Raw genomic sequence first — 15877 nt, forward strand, 5'->3', positions numbered from 1 at the left:
TGAACTGCAGCCTTCCAGGCTCCTCTGTTCCTGGGATTTTCCAGACAAGAGTACTGGAGTGGTGCCATTGCCGTCTCCACAATGAAGACCTAGTGATGCCAAAGTTAAAAAAAAAAAAATTCTCCCAGGGAAATCAGTGAAGTCTCAAGAGAAGCAGGACATGAAAAAGGATGAAACCAGTCTGTGTCTGATTTCATGCAAGTCATGGAGAAGGAAGCTACACCCTGTTTTCACAGGGAACTTGGGATATAAGTTGTGCCTCAAACTTGCCCCAACCCAAGGCTAGGGAGCTGGCATTTCACTCTCCCACTAGCGCCTCCCTCTCGTCCTTCAATTAACACCCAGCTGGTGTCTCCAAGCCCTTGTATTAGATCCTCCAAAGACAAATCAAAGGCGACACTAGAAACAAAAGTCACCAAAGCTCAGTAAAATGCAACCTCAGATAATGTCTAGATTTCTGCAGCCAGTCTGCCTTTTCCAGCATCATATCTGAAATCCTGCAAGTCTAAAGAACTCCATGGGTCTCTACATGTAAGCATTAAAAAAAATTTCAGGTTTTAATTTATATAGGAGTGTATTTGATTTACAGCATTGTATTAATATTAGTTGTACGGGAAATTAATTCCCTTATACATACACATGTACCTATTGTTTCTTAGATTCTTTTTCCATACAGGATACTACAGACAATTGAGCAGAATTCCTGTGCTGTACAGTAGGTCTTTGTTGATTATCTATTAAATAAAGTAGTATACATATATTAATCTCAAACTCCCAATTTATCCCTCTCCCACCTTTCCACTTTGGTAACTATAATTATTGTTTTGATGGAGGGAAGGGTCTAGGCAATTTTTGTATGAAGGTCTGTGCTTGTGAGAGTGCATAGGCCAGGGAAAGCAAGCCTGAGAGAGACTCATTTGAGATGATGGTATCACTAAGACAGAAACTTCAAAATGGACTTTCTATAAACTTCTTACTGCAAAACTATTTCAAACATAACAAATATAAGAAAGAAGAGTGTCATGAACCCAATATTTCATCATTTGGCATCAATAACTACAAATCTAACATCTTAGTCCCACAGGTTGTCATAGACTGGAGACCATGCAACATCAAGGTGGTGGCCAATTGAGTTCCCAGTGGAGACATTCTTGACTTTCATCAGTCTTTTTCTTCTTGCTATGTTCTCACATGTGGTGGTTGAAGGGAAGGAAGAAGAGGGAGAATAAGAGAGAAAAAGAGGGAGAGGCTAATCCCATCATGAGGGACCACCATCAAAACCCGTGTCAACCTGGGTACCTCCCAAAGACCCTACTTCCTATGCATAGCATAGCAGCTATCTGTTTTTAAATCAAGACAGACCATCATTTCATTCTCTCTTTTACTCCTTATTCATTTTTCCTGAAGTATTTTAGGGACAAGATGAACATTTCATCAAATGTACATAATGAGTATTTGTGGTAGAATGATAGGATATGAAAAAAATGCTCTTTTGTTCCCCATAAAATGTACATTTTATATCCAGTCCATGTGCAAATTTCCCTGATTCTCAAAAAGCAGATGTCTTTTCACAGTTTATTGAAAGAATGTAGTCATATGTTACACTTGGTTGTTCTCCTTTAGGACTAAATAAGTGCTCCTCTCCCAATTTTAATGCCATTTATTTGTTCAGAAATGGGGAGGAAGCAGGGTGGTTTGTCCTACAGAATGTCCCACTATTGGTTTTAGAGCAGGAGTCCACAATACCAGCACAGTGGGTCAGGACCAGTACCAGTCCTTGGCCTATTAGGAACCAGACCTCCACAGCAGGAGGTGAGCTGCAGGCCAGTGAGTGAGGCTTCATCTCTATTATAGCTGCTTCCCATCACTCTCTCATCACTCCCAGAAGGGACAGTCTAGCTTGTTTTCCTGGAACTGTTGGTAGTTGCATAACCTATGATTAATAGAAACAAAAATAGCATAAATATTGATGATTATTTCCCTTTCTCAGTGCTCAGAATGGTGAGTTGGTGCCCTAGCAATCTGTCACAGTGACAAATTAAATGTTACCTATTAACATTTGGACACATTCGGCCAGCTTAAAATTAAATATTAAAAAACGAACATCACGTGATCCAGCCCCATCCTTCATGGCAAATAGAAGGAGAAAAGGTGGAAGCAGTGAGAGATTTATTCATCTTAGCCTCTAAAACCACTGTGGATGGTGCCTGCAGCCATGAAATCAGAAGACATTTGCTTCTTGGCAGGAAAGCTATGAGAAACATAAACAGTGTGTTGAGAAGCAGAAACATCATTCTGCCCAAAAAACTGGTAGGTGTTTGGCCTTTTCATTTGGATTCAAAAACTTTCTGTCCAGTCCCCATTGGTCTTTGAAGTCCCTCAGCTTTCTGGTCCTTCACGATTCCCAACATTATTTTGAGCATTTCCTTACCCAGTCCTGAAATCAGCCGTCTCCTTAAGATCATCTGATGGGATATCTATTTAGAAGTTGGATATTAGACCTCAGAATAGTCACTGTTATCAAGTTGTCACTGCTTCTGTGCTTTACAGTGGTCAGAGGAGGAAGTACACATTTTCCTTAAAAATTAAAATAAGAAAGAATATAATCAGTTGGTACAAACTTATGCTTTCAGTTTAAGATTTAAGACAGCAAGGTTTGAAATAAAATTCTATATATTATATGTGAACCTCTTTTTCTAGCCATTGAAAGGCTTACTTCAGAACATTAGTTTTAATTATTGTCTTGCTTTTACCTGTTAACATACATACAATTCTGTCACAATAACAGAAACAATATGAGGAACAGTTAGTTGTTGAATTATTGCTCGCCTCAGCTGTGATGGTGGTGCAGATGCATGGTGGCTGCAACGGCAGCGCAGAAGCGTGGCAGAGAGGAACTACCCCACGTCCAAATCAGGGGAGGCAGCTGAGAGGTGCTACCCTACTTCCAAGGTAAGGAGCAGTGGCTGCACTTTGCTGGAGCGGCCATGAAGAGATATCCCACGTCCAAGGTAAGAGAAACCCAAGTAATATGGTAGGCACTGAAAGAGGGCATCAGAGGGCAGACAGACTGAAACCACACTCACAGACAACTAGCCAATCTGTCACACGGATCACAGCCTTTTCTAACTCAATGAAACTAAGCCATGCCATGTGTGGTCACCCAAGATGGACGGGTCATGGTGGAGAAGTCTGACAGTATGTGGTCCAGTGGAGATGGGAATGGCAAATCACTTCAGTATTCTTGCCTTGAGAACCCATGAACAGTATGATAAGGCAAAAAGATAGGACACTGAAAGATGAACTCCCCAGGTCGGTAGGTGCCTAATATGCTACTGGAGATCAGTGGAGAAATAACTCCAGAAAGAATGAAGGGATGGGGTCAAAGCAAAGACAACACCCAGTTGTGGGTGGGACTCATGATAGAAGCAAGATTCTGTAGAGAGCAATATTGCATAGGAACCTGGATTGTTAGGTCCATCAATAGAAGCAAATTGGAAGTGGTCAAACAGGAGATGACAAGAGTGAACAAAGACATTCTAGGAATCAACGAACTAAGATGGACTGGAATGGGTGAATTTAACTCAGATGACCATTATATCTACAACTGTGGGCAGGAATCCCTTAGAAGAAATGGAGTAGACATCATAGTCAACAAAAGATTCTGAAATGCAGTACTTGGATGCAATCTCAAAAATGACAGTATGATCTCTGTTTGTTTCCAAGGAAACCATTCAATATCACAGTAATCCATGTCTTTGTCCTGATCAGTAACACTGAAAAGGCTGAAGTTGAACAGTTCTATGAAGACCTACAAGACCTTCTAGAACTCACACCCAAAAAAGATGTACTTTTCATTATAGGGGACCGGAATGCAAAATAGGAGTCAAGAAACACCAGAAGTAATACACAAATTTGGCCTTGGAGTACAGAATGAAGCAAGGCAAAGGCTAATAGAGTTCTGCCAAGAGAATGCACTGGTCATAGCAAACACCCAATTCCAACAACACAAGAGAAGACTCTACACATGGACATCACCAGATGGTGGACACCAAAATCAGATTGATTATATTCTTTTCAGCCAAAAATGGAGAAGCTCTATACAGTCAGCAAAAACAAGACTGGGAATTGACAGTGGCTCAGATCGTGAACATCTTATTCCCAAATTCAGACTGAAATTGAACAAAGTGGAGAAAAGCAATAGACCATTCAGGTATGACCTAAAAAAAATCCCTTATGACTATACAGAGGAAGTGAGAAATAGATTTAAGGGACTAGATCTAATAGAGTGCCTGAATGAACTATGGATGGAGGTTCATGACATTGTACAGGAGACAGGAATCAAGACCATCCCCCAAGGAAAAGAAATGCAAAAAAGGAAAATGGCTGTCTGAGGAGGCCTTACAGATAGCTGTGAAAAGAAGGGAAGCAAAAAGCAAAGGAGAAAAGCACAGATATACCCATTTGAATGCAGAGTTCCAAAGAATAGCAAGGAGAGATAAGAAAGCCTTCCTCAGTGATCAATGCAAAGAAATAGAGGAAAACAATAGAATGGGAAGGACTAGAGATTTCTTCAAGAAAATTAGAGATACCAAGGAAATATAATTGTTGAATATAGTGTCAGATTTCTTTCCTTTTTTTTCTTTTGGTTTTCTTTGGTTTTGTTTTTGATGGGCAGCATTTTTGTTTTTCCTTAGAAGATATTCCACTCTGAATGTAGAGTCATAAGTCTGAATTTTAAAGCCACTTAAGTAATGTGTTGTTATAGATAGCTAGTCAACAACTTGATGCAATTAGATTTATTAGTCTTTGTTCTCAATTTGTTCACTTCAGTTCAGTCCTTCAGTTGTGTCCGTCTCTTTGCAATGCCACAGACTGCAGCATTCCAGGCTTCCCTATCCATCACCAATTCCCGGAGCTTGCTTAAGCTCATGTTCATCGACTTGGTGGTGCCATTCAACCATCTAATCCTCTGTCTTCCGCTTCTCCTCATGCCTTCAATCTTTCCTAATATCAGCATATTTAGTATGCATTCAGTCTCTTTTAAAATGAACTAACATGAATTAAATTCCTCTCTGTCTCCACTGCACTCCCAACCCTAGGCCAGAAACAAAAACCTGCAGAGACTGAAGGCTGATTCTGGAACATTGCTGTGGAGATTTCGTTCCCAATCTTTTTTTTTGGGGAAAAAAATTAGTTTCTAACATTAAAATCAGTAGATTGTACACATATATCCAAAGTTCTGATTCTTTTGAAAACATGGCCAACTGGCCTGCTTTCCAGCATGGGTGAAGTGGAGGAAAGGCTGCTCCCAGTGGTAAGGCCTGTGCTGCCCAGATTTCAACATGGCCACCTAGTCTTAGTATCATATCTCCTGCCTCTTGGGGCCATGAGTTTGTGAGAATTAGACTTCTAGCACTCTTAAGATAAAGACTACTTTTGTCTTGATCAACTTTGACTTTGAAGCCTTTAACCCAGAGCCTAGCACACAGTTCTTCCTTGTACAGTTGTTGCTGCTAAGTAACTTCAGTCGTGTCCGACTCTGTGTGACCCCATAGACAGAAGCCCACCAGGCTCCCCTGTCCCTGGGATTCTCCAGGCAAGAACACTGGAGTGGGTTGCCATTTCCTTCTCCAACAGTTGTTAGATGATATAAAATATCTTGTGGATGCATATGACATTTCTTCCAATATTGAAACCATGCAATTGAAGTATTGCTCTGTCCTAAATCTTTGATACAGACTGGCATCATAAGTGCCCCTGATGTCTGCCATTAGACCCACTACTAAAGCCAGTTGTATATCCCTGGGCTGTCCCTGAAGTCTTCACTTTGTTATTTGACATCTTATACTCCTAGCACTCTCTCCTCTCCAATGAAGACAGCAATGCATATCTCATGAAGTGGCTAGGAAGAGGACATGAAACCACGTGTGTCAAGCATGGCCCCTAGTATCCATTTTCAAGATGTTCTTAGCCTTTTTTTCTCCAAGTAGGCAAGGTTCTCCATCCTCTTAGATGTCCATGCAGATCAGTTTGATTTTCCAGCCAAGATTCAAGGAAGAGATTACAGTTCAAGTCTCTGTATTCTGAAAAGTTTCAAAGTCCATTCACCAAGGACACTGATGAAGGTAAAGATTTTATCAAGAGCTTTGTAATTTTTTTCAGATCTTTCAGTGGCCTAAAGGGGAAAACTAGGGTAAGTCAGAGCATATATAACTAGGGGCTTCTAGTCACCACTACATGCTAAGAACCCAAACTTCCCTGAGTACTTGGAGCCAGGAAATACACATGAAGTGGCTTGTGCTCCTCGGGCTGGTGGCCTTCTCAGAGTGCATAGTCAAGTAAGTATGGGGACTGTAAGTCACATCATACTCCTTTCTCAGATTTTTCTTTTCATCTGATCATTCTTCCACCCATCAGGTTTAGAAGGGAATGGAATCTTTCCCTAAGAGTCTTAAAGTTCAACTCTTACTTATTGATAGGTAACTTGCTATAGGAACTGTATATCCCAAGGTCTTGGTATAGATTTGGGTTGCACAAATCTTGGGGTCCAGTCATGTAATGACCTATTGAAAATGCAACTCCTTGCAACTGTTCAGTGCACAGTCAATGCAGATGTCGATGTGGTCCTGTGGAATAGCACTTTTCTACATTTTATTCAACATGCCCTCTTTTTCCCTGGTCTACATCAGTGTGTATATGCCTATGTCTGCATCTCTGTATCACTGTCATTTATCTCTCCATCTCTTTGGAAGTCACTGGGAGTGTATTTCTCTTTGTGTTGTTTTCTTTTAATTTTTCATTTGACTCTTACTTCCTTCTCAAGCCACTGAATTTCCCTTATTTGATCCCTATATATTGGATTCTTCTTTCAATTCTCTTTCAACTTGGAGAAAGATACACTGTTTTACACTGTTTTATATCGGACGAGCAGTGTGAACACAGTCAACTCAGAAATCTCTTGCATTTCAAATTGCTCTCTTGTAAAAGAGGATAAGAGTGCCCCTTCTACCTCCTTCCTTGAGGTTCTATGAGAAGGAATGAGTGAGATGGCAACAGCAATGCTAATGGCTGTCATTGTTGAGACTTCCTATTTATCAGGTACCTTATATCCATCACTTCAGTTATCGCCAAAATATTCTATTTGTAGGGGTTGTATTGTTACATTCCACCATTTTACCAAAGGGGAGAGTGAGAGACCACATGGTCAAATGGCTTACCCAAGATTGCAGAACAGAACCTGTATTCAAATCTATGTCTTTGCCATGGTATATGCATAAAATTCTGATAATGTGCCTCATAAAAATGATTAGAAAATACACAGGGCCATTACAATGACAGTTATACCTTAAAACTGACAGCTAATTGTAGCATCTTCTTTGTTTTCTTTGTCGAATTCTTGGTGAAAGAATACCTCTAAGGAGAGTGAAGACAATGAGAAATGCTATCAGTGGAAAAAACACGCTGAACAATATCCTGAAGGAGCATGCTTACAGACTGCCCCAGATTTCTTTTCGTGGCTCAAATCTAACTCACCCACTGAGAAACATCAGGGATGTGAGTATTTTGGGAGGATGGTGCTCCACTGCGCCCCCTGGTGCTCTAGCCTAGCACTGAGGCTCATCTGGAGGTGCCACGTGGGATGTTGGGGTTGGGGTTCCTGCAAGAGGCACAGACACTGGAAAACAGGGACCCCACCCAGAGGAGAAGGCACTGTCATCCTCAACTGTTGGTCTTTGTGACTGGGCCCGGCAATTACCATGTGGCAAGTAAACATCCATTTGTGTGTCAAAGATGTGTCATTAGTTTGAGGGCGATTGTTTCTTCTGAACTAAATGAGCCACTGAGTTATAGATAAAGAGTGAACCATCACTTATCAAAAGGTGGAACCAACTGCAAAGCAATTTTGAATCCCCAGGTAGAGGAATTCAGTTGCCACAGATGCAAGAACGACAGCAGTAAAAAGTTACTGAACCTGCATTCTGAGTATGGCCATAAGAATCATTGTGGTTCCTGTTTTTAGATTAGAAAAAGGGCTTGTTTTGTCTTCAAGATGTCTTCAAAAATGCCCATGCTAGCCTGAGAGATCGGAGAAGGCAATGGCACCCTACTCCAGTACTTTTTCCTGAAAATCCCATGGACAGAGGAGCCTGGTAGGCTGCAGTCCATGGGGTCGCTAGAGTTGGACACGACTGAGCGACTTCACTTTGACTTTTCACTTTCATGCATTGGAGAAGGAAATGGCAACCCACTCCAGTGTTCTTGCCTGGAGAGTCCCACGGATGGGAAGCCTGGTGGGCTGCCATCTATGGAGTTGCACAGAGTCGGACACGACTGAAGCGACTTAGCAGCAGCAGTAGCAGCAGCCTGAGAGATAGGCAAAGAGTAAATACATGTCAAATGAAAGCGTCAACTGTGTGCTGTTGATCGGATGTGGTCTGAGTTTAGAAGGAGTGGCTGGGGTTGATCAAGAAGGACCTCCTGGAGAAGCAGGTGCTAAGGCTGGGTTTGAAGAGACCACAGAGCTTCTCAAATGAAGGCACCAGGACTTCCCTGAGTTTCCAGTGGTCCTGGAGGCCAAGTGGTTATGCCTCTGGGCTTTCCATGCAGGAGGTACCACTTCAATGCCTGTTCATAGAGTCAATATCCTGCATACAATGTAGCACAGGAAAACTATATCAAATGCAGATACATCTGTGACCAAAGTCTGTGAGCTGCACGGTGGTTAGAAAGTGATCTCAAGAGATATGTGACACCCAGAGGGAGGCATCAGTTTGGGAATAGAGGGTAGCCATTTCTGCACTAACCCACTCCCTCCTTCTCCCTGTAGTTGTTCTACGTGGGTAACATCACCATTGGGACACCCCCTCAGGAATTCCAGGTTATCTTTGACACAGGCTCATCTGACTTGTGGGTGGCCTCCATCTTTTGCAACAGCTCATCCTGTGGTGAGTACAGACACCCTGTACCCGGACCATCCTTCACTTGCCCTGCCACCCTGTTTCCACCCTTGGCACCTGATGACACTCATCTCTTGTGTCTGCAGCTGCACACGTTAGGTTCAGACATCATCAGTCTTCCACCTTCCGGCCTACCAATAAGACCTTCAGGATCACCTATGGATCTGGGAGAATGAAAGGAGTTGTTGTTCATGACACAGTTCGGGTAACAGTGTAACAAATGCTGAGTCAGAACTGGCTATGGAGTGACCACTGCTTGCAAAACAGATGCAGGACCATCTGGCAGGACCCTTCCTAGCCTAACTCCCATAGATAATGGCCATCTTATCCACAGGATATGTCTCTGGGTAGGCAGTGCCTGTGGTGACACACGAGCAAACAAATTATCTAATCCAGAGAGTGGTTTGAGGTGTGGACTTGAAGCTCCTCTGCCCATGAGCAGTTCAAGGGTCATTTTGCTGGGAGCGAGAAGAAGGGATAAAAGCACCCACTTTTATATTCACAGACTATTCCAGGCACTTTCAGGTGATAACTTGTTTAATCATGAAGCAACCCCACACAGCAGTTACTCTGATTAGCTCATGAGACATATGAGGAAACTGAGGTGCAGACAGAAAGGGCCTTGCTGAGGGCACACATGTGGTAAGTGGTGGAGTTAGGCTGGCTTTTCAGGACTGAAGTTGCTGTGGGGCATTTGGGGACCGGATAAAACTGATCTGGGGACCCTGGGGGCAGTTAAGGGCTTATGGTATCCATAGTGGTACACTGGAGGCCTGAGAAGTCAAGGGGCCTGATAAATGAGTTCTCACTCTAGACGACCCTTGAGAGTCTAATAAACCTATGGCCTGCCTCCCCCAAAATACTTTAGTAGTTCCCCTCTCTCTCTTTCTCTCTCATACACACCCACACAAATACACACATATCACAAAAAGTGAATTCCCCAGACAGTAATTTCATAGAACCCTGCAAGCAAGTTGTGTTTTTGGCTTCTGTCTTCCTGGACAGATGCAGAATCCTCAGTACATTACAGAGAATGAAGTCCATTTCTGTCCTTAGGTCACAGTGATGCCAAAGAGAAGCCTATCTTGCTCTCAATTGCTTTGTCCCTAAGGTGTCACCAATGGGACCTGGCCTGACTCTTGGTTGCCCCACCTGGACAGAAGCCACAAGGCCAATTTGACTCACCTAGGTGGTGTTTTTCAGAGGGGCAGATGTTTTAAAATTCATAGCATCTCTCAAGTGGAACCCAGATTTCCCTCCCAGCTTCATCTAACCACCTGTGGGCCACCAAAGACAGAGCCCAGCCTCAATTCTTCTCTGAGGATCTCATGGCAATGCACCCCAGCCCAGTCCTGGCCCCACTTCATGTATCTGTAAGTGGTAACACTCTTCTCTCCCACAGATTGGGGACCTTGTAAGTACTGACCAGCCATTCGGTCTATGCCTGAAAGACTCTGGGTTTAAGGGCATACCTTTTGATGGCATCTTGGGCTTGAGCTACCCCAACAAAACCTTCTCTGGAGCCTTCCCCATCTTTGACAAGCTGAAGAATGAAGGTGCCATTTCTGAGCCTGTTTTTGCCTTCTACTTGAGCAAGTAAGTCTGAGATGGACAATACCTTTCTCTAAATTAGCTTTAAGATGCTTTCCGTTGCATGAAAATTATAAAACACTTGCCAAAGAAGTATCCTGAGAGATAATCTAACCCAGGATAACTATGGCCCCCTGGCTTCACTACTGGCTTTTATAAATAAAATTTCATTGGAACACAACCCTACTCCTGGGCTCAAGACCAGTAACTTGGTCTAGGGGGGTGAGTGAGGAGGAAGGCTAATGGAAGGCAACAGGAAATAAGTTGAAGGAAAGGCATTAGGATTTGCCTATGAATTTGATAAGGCAGGAAGGAGAAGGATGGTGGATATCTTTCCTTCCTCGTTAGCATTCCACTGGGAGCCCAGGACCAGCTACCCAATTTGTAGGAGCCAGTGAGAAATGAAACTGTGGGACACAAAAGTGTGGGACCCCTTGTTCAAGAAATATTAGGCATTTCAAGAGAGGGAGAACAGAGGTTGGGTCCCTTCTGAGTGTGGGGCCCTTTGGACAATAGAGGTCACAGGCCAGTGGAGCCAACTCTGGGTGACCTGATCCCACATCCTTAGAACTCCCAGGCCTTGATTTCCCTGAAAAATGACAAGGTGGACAAGGGGAAAGCCAAAACACTTCAGCACCGTGTCCTCTGAGGGTGTCTGAGCACTCAGGTCGCTGGAGGTCCAGGGTGTCTTCAGAAGACATAGTGGGTGGAGCCCAGCCAAGTGTCAGCTTCTAACCTCCTCTGTGCCACTCACTAGCCAGTAACAGACCTCAGTCTGGATCTCAGTCTCTCCTAGACACTATTTCTGCATCTGTACATGGGGACCTTATTAGGGCTTTGATGGGTGGACAAGCACAGCTCTTAGACAGTGCTGCTGTTCCTGTCCTCCAAGGATTCTCCCCTCTCTTCTCTCTACAGAGACAAGCAGGAGGGCAGTGTGGTGATGTTTGGTGGGGTGGACCACCGCTACTACAAGGGGGAGCTCAACTGGGTACCATTGATCCAAGTGGGTGACTGGTTTGTACACATGGACCGGTAAGCCTCTCCCTCTGAGGGTCAGCCCAAGTGATGCTCCCACTACTGTACATGGACACAGGCAGACACACACAAATACATTCTCAGACACAGTCACACAGACATATACACCACCCACAAAGACAGAGACAGACACACAGACACATGGAAAGACACAAGCAGACACATATAAACCTATACAGAGACACATAAAAACATGCATAGCTAGTCAGAGACACACAAGCACACTCAGAGACACATACAAACACACATACAGACAAACACACAAGCACATAGATACACAAACAACCCATGGGTTCATAATCCCCCGGCCTTCTGAGCAAGGCTCTGACAAGTGTCCTAAAAGGGTCAAGAGAGGTCTGTGCAGCTGGGAGAGGGCTGCACCCACTGCCCTTTGAGGTGGGGAGCATGGTTAGAGGACTCTACAGTGTGGTGAACAGAGGATCAGGGAGGATTTCTTCAGCTTGAACAGAGTTATGATAAGATGACCAACTGCTCAGGGCTACCTAGGACATAGGAAGTTCTCAGTACAGATAAATGTCATTTTAAAAACAGGGACAGCCCTGAGAAAATGGGGAGAACTGGTCTTATTAGGGAGCAGCTACCGAGAAATGGAGAGAGGTTGGCTGCAGTCTTAAGACGTGAAAGCAACTAATAAAAAGGACACCCCACGTTCTTGGGCACACAGTGGGACAGGGGCTATAACAGAGAATCAGGAAGGTGGGATCCAGGAGTGACCTGAGGACAAGGGGCATAATTGATAGGATTCTTTGTGATACCCTCACAAAAGCTGACCTATCCTTTGGAGTTTCTGTGGGCTAGTCACGTATTTCCTGGCCAGGGTCTGAGGGTCTGAGCTGGTTGTAGGAGCAGTGCTGGGAGACACCCTCTCCCAGAGGAGCCCCTCTCCCACCACTATGAGACTCTGCTGCCCCTGTGAATCTCCATCTTCACTCTGTGTGTGACCCGTTATTTGTTCCCCATGAGATACAGCTCTCTGAATGTTTCTTATTATTTTCTCAGTCTTCATTCACTTATTGAACAGACAAGCATTGGGCATCCACTGTGTGCCAGGCATTTTAGGGAGGCAAGGAGAATAAAACTCCCCCTCACATCTAAGAAGGCAGATGTACATGAAGTGACTCACCTAAATAGTGAATTGTGACTTTGGTATATGCTAGACATGAGGAGGAGAAGGCAATGGCAACTCACTCCAGTACTCTTGCCTGGACAATCCCAGAGATGGCAGAGCCTGGTGGGCTGCCCTCTAAGAGGTCCCACAGAGTTGAACATGACTGAAGTGAATTAACAGCAGCAGCAGCAGACATGAGGAAGGGTCTACAGAGAATGACCAAGACAGGAAACTGATAAACACTGGGGAAAGACTTCCCGAAAACAGTACAATTAAGGTGGAATCTGGAAGATGAGAAGAAATTTGCTAGTTAAAGGGGAGTGGAGTCTTCTAGAAAGGAAGACCAGCTTGTGTCAAGGTACAAACGATCCTGGTGTATTCAAGTACTGCATCCGAGGATGTCAAGAAACGTGCTGTGTCTAGAGTAAAGGAAAAGAGGGCAAGAGACGAAGGGCTGTTTAGGAGACAGTTGGGAAGGGGGCAATTCTGGAGAGACTCAGAGTGACCTTGATGCCCACTTTCTTCCATTGTCTCTCAGCATCACCATGAAAAGAAAGGTTATTGCTTGTTCTGATGGCTGCAAGGCCCTTGTGGACACCGGGACATCAGATATCGTAGGCCCAAGTACACTGGTCAATAACATCTGGAAGCTCATCCGTGCCAGGCCACTGGGTCCTCAGGTGAAGGGTCATGCCCCAGGGTCACTCCCAGTCTCCACACACAACAAGGATCTCCAGGGCCAACCTCTCACCCTCTCTCTCTAACAGTACTTCGTTTCATGTTCTGCGGTCAATACACTGCCCTCTATTATCTTCACCATCAACGGCATCAACTACCGACTGCCAGCTCGAGCCTACATCCACAAGGTGAGGGGACAATACTGAGGGTTGGTTCTCAAACTGGAGCTTGCAGGAACCCTTGGGCTGCTGCTGGGAGGAGAGTGCCCTCTGGAGGCCATGTCGCACCATTGCAGATGCTGCTGAGCCCTGTGGCTGGGCCAGTGCTTCCCACAAAACCAATTACTTCAGATGTAAGGGCTGTGTGGGACACTGATCCTCCTGAAATAAATGTGGAGATGCCACAGCATATGGCATCTGGCATGGTGGGAGTCACAAGGAGAGGGGAACACTAAGGTACTCAGTGCTCAAAGAACTTCAATTCAGTCTGAACCCGTAGGTGCATGAACATGAAATTCAGCTCTAGCAGTCCCTGAAATAGGCCATGTTACAAGGAGAATGGCTGGGGACAGTCCCAGTGTGATGTCCTAGCATAAGTTAACAGTCTCCGTTCCCTTCTCAAAGTTTTCCTGGTTTGGATGATAAATTACATGGTCAGCCTAATTCTCGACTGCATCTTCCCATTGCTCCAGCCAGGTGCCTCCTTTGTGAGTTGGGGTACCCGACCCCTCTGTGTGATGTTGGATAGTAAGGTGAATAAAGGGTGCACAGTGACTGCTCAGCCCTGGCACAGGGTGGAGGCTTCATGTCAGCTCCCTGCGAGAGTTCAGAGCAGGCTGATGGGCTCAAAGAAGGCTTTGAGGAAGAAAGGGAATTTCAGGAATTCTAAAACCACAAACTCATTGAGCCATCTGGAGGGTTGCTTGGTTCTAGGCAAAACTGCATTGGGTTCTATGCAAATGGCATCTCTAGGTGGTCTGCACTTCGGCACTGGGGACTTACTCGGGGTGATGAGGGCTACAGACTGACCAGTGGGGATGGGAAACCAGAGTAGGTTACCCACCCAAGCCTGGAGTGGCCAAAGAGGGTGAGTGTGGGCCGAAGGAGGCTTCTCAGATTTCCTGAGTTAAGTCTTCAAGAATGTGTTGTGGGCACGTTCTATTTAATCTTAAATAGATTATCCATCTATTTAAGATGGATAATCAACAACGAGTTACTTTGTAGCACAGGGAACTCCGCTCAGTTATATGACAGCCTGGATGGGAGGGGTGTCCTTGGGACCAGGATACCTGGATACATATGGTTGAGTCCCTTTACTGTCCACCTGAAACTCAGAATATTGTTAATCAGCTATACTCCACTACAAAAAACATTTTTAAATAAAGTATGTATTGTGGGGAGGCAGAAGGAGAACCAGCATTCTCTGCAGAGAAAAAAAGGAGCAGGAATCAGAAGAAAAGAAACAGGGAGTGAGGGGAACTATGGACACACTTGTTCTTTTCTAAAAAAATTATTTGAAGTGTGGCTACTCTTCAGTGTTGCATTAAGTTCTGCCGCACAGCAATGTGACTCATTATACACATAAAAATTTTTTTCTTATTCTTTTTCATGTGGTTTATCACTGAATATTGAATATAGTTCCTTACGCTCTACAGTAGGACTTTGTTGTTTTTCATTCCTGTGTTTCCCCAACTCCCAGTCCTCCACTCACCACACCCTTCCTCATGGCAACCTCATGTCTTGGCCCTCTTTGGTTTTGGATGAACTGTCATATCCCCTGCTGCTGAGAAAACCCATTGATACTTACCAAAAGAGGGAAATAAAACAAAGAATTATGCTGGGTTTGGATATTGGGGGGAGTTACTGGTAAGGGCTCATGCTGACTGGTGTGTGTCTCTGACTCCCCCAGGATTCTAGAGGCCGCTGCTATACCGCCTTTAAAGAGCACCGATTCACTTCACCTATGGAGACCTGGCTCCTGGGTGACGTCTTCCTGAGGCGGTATTTCTCAGTCTTTGATCGAGGAAATGACAGGATTGGCCTGGCACGGGCAGTGTAAATGCTTAGAGTGGCTCAGGAATCAGTAAGGCTGTTCCTAACACACCCTAACTCACACTTTGGGCACTCTTGCCTAGGATGCTGGTGAACTGTATTTGGTGGTCTGTACACCCTATTCTCAGTAAAGAATAAAGGGTTTCACTCTTAATGGTGCTGAAACAAATGGTTGCCTCTGTTTGTGTCTGGGAGTGAAGGATCTAGAACCAAGTCTGAATCAAAATTGAGAGGAGCCCTACTCCAACTGGCTTCAAGGAAAACAGAGACTCATTGAAATGATTCTGGGAATCCAGGACACAAGAATCAGAGCAAATACAAAGATCTCAGTGACTAGATCCAAGAAATCAGAAGTCATCAATTCTCTCTCACCTTCGCTCTTTCCCTTCAGTCTACTTTGATGGTCTTAGCCTGGCAACTTTTTTCCATAA

General features: G+C 44.4%; 1 protein-coding gene across 2 annotated transcripts; it reads left to right on the forward strand.

The window, feature by feature from the left end:
• Positions 1–5739: 5739 nt before the first annotated feature.
• On the forward strand, positions 5740–15615 carry LOC113886288 (pregnancy-associated glycoprotein 1-like). Of its 2 annotated transcripts, none has more exons than XM_027532370.1 (9): positions 5740–6128; positions 7410–7557; positions 8831–8948; positions 9047–9165; positions 10363–10556; positions 11469–11585; positions 13256–13397; positions 13485–13583; positions 15304–15615. In XM_027532370.1, the coding sequence occupies exons 2-9, from the start codon at positions 7435–7437 to the stop codon at positions 15451–15453; spliced, it is 1062 nt and encodes a 353-aa protein (XP_027388171.1). In that variant the 5' UTR covers positions 5740–6128; positions 7410–7434; the 3' UTR covers positions 15454–15615. The 2 variants fall into 2 exon arrangements, with proteins under 2 accessions (XP_027388171.1, XP_027388170.1); XM_027532369.1 differs by lacking the exon at positions 5740–6128 and adding an exon at positions 6224–6341.
• Positions 15616–15877: the final 262 nt, after the last annotated feature.

This window comes from Bos indicus x Bos taurus, chromosome 29 (assembly GCF_003369695.1).
Source record: "Bos indicus x Bos taurus breed Angus x Brahman F1 hybrid chromosome 29, Bos_hybrid_MaternalHap_v2.0, whole genome shotgun sequence".
Lineage (NCBI taxonomy): Eukaryota > Metazoa > Chordata > Mammalia > Artiodactyla > Bovidae > Bos > Bos indicus x Bos taurus.

What these genes read in the sequence shown, in the direction of transcription:
- LOC113886288 (XM_027532369.1), top strand. Translation starts at nt 6,241, where the DNA reads ATGCTAAGAACCCAAACTTCCCTGAGTACTTGGAGCCAGGAAATACAC. An exon ending in TTCTCAGAGTGCATAGTCAA is followed by an intron (nt 6,342 to 7,409) that starts GTAAGTATGGGG and finishes TCTTGGTGAAAG; the next exon opens with AATACCTCTAAGGAGAGTGA. An exon ending in CCAGGCCACTGGGTCCTCAG is followed by an intron (nt 13,398 to 13,484) that starts GTGAAGGGTCAT and finishes TCTCTCTAACAG; the next exon opens with TACTTCGTTTCATGTTCTGC.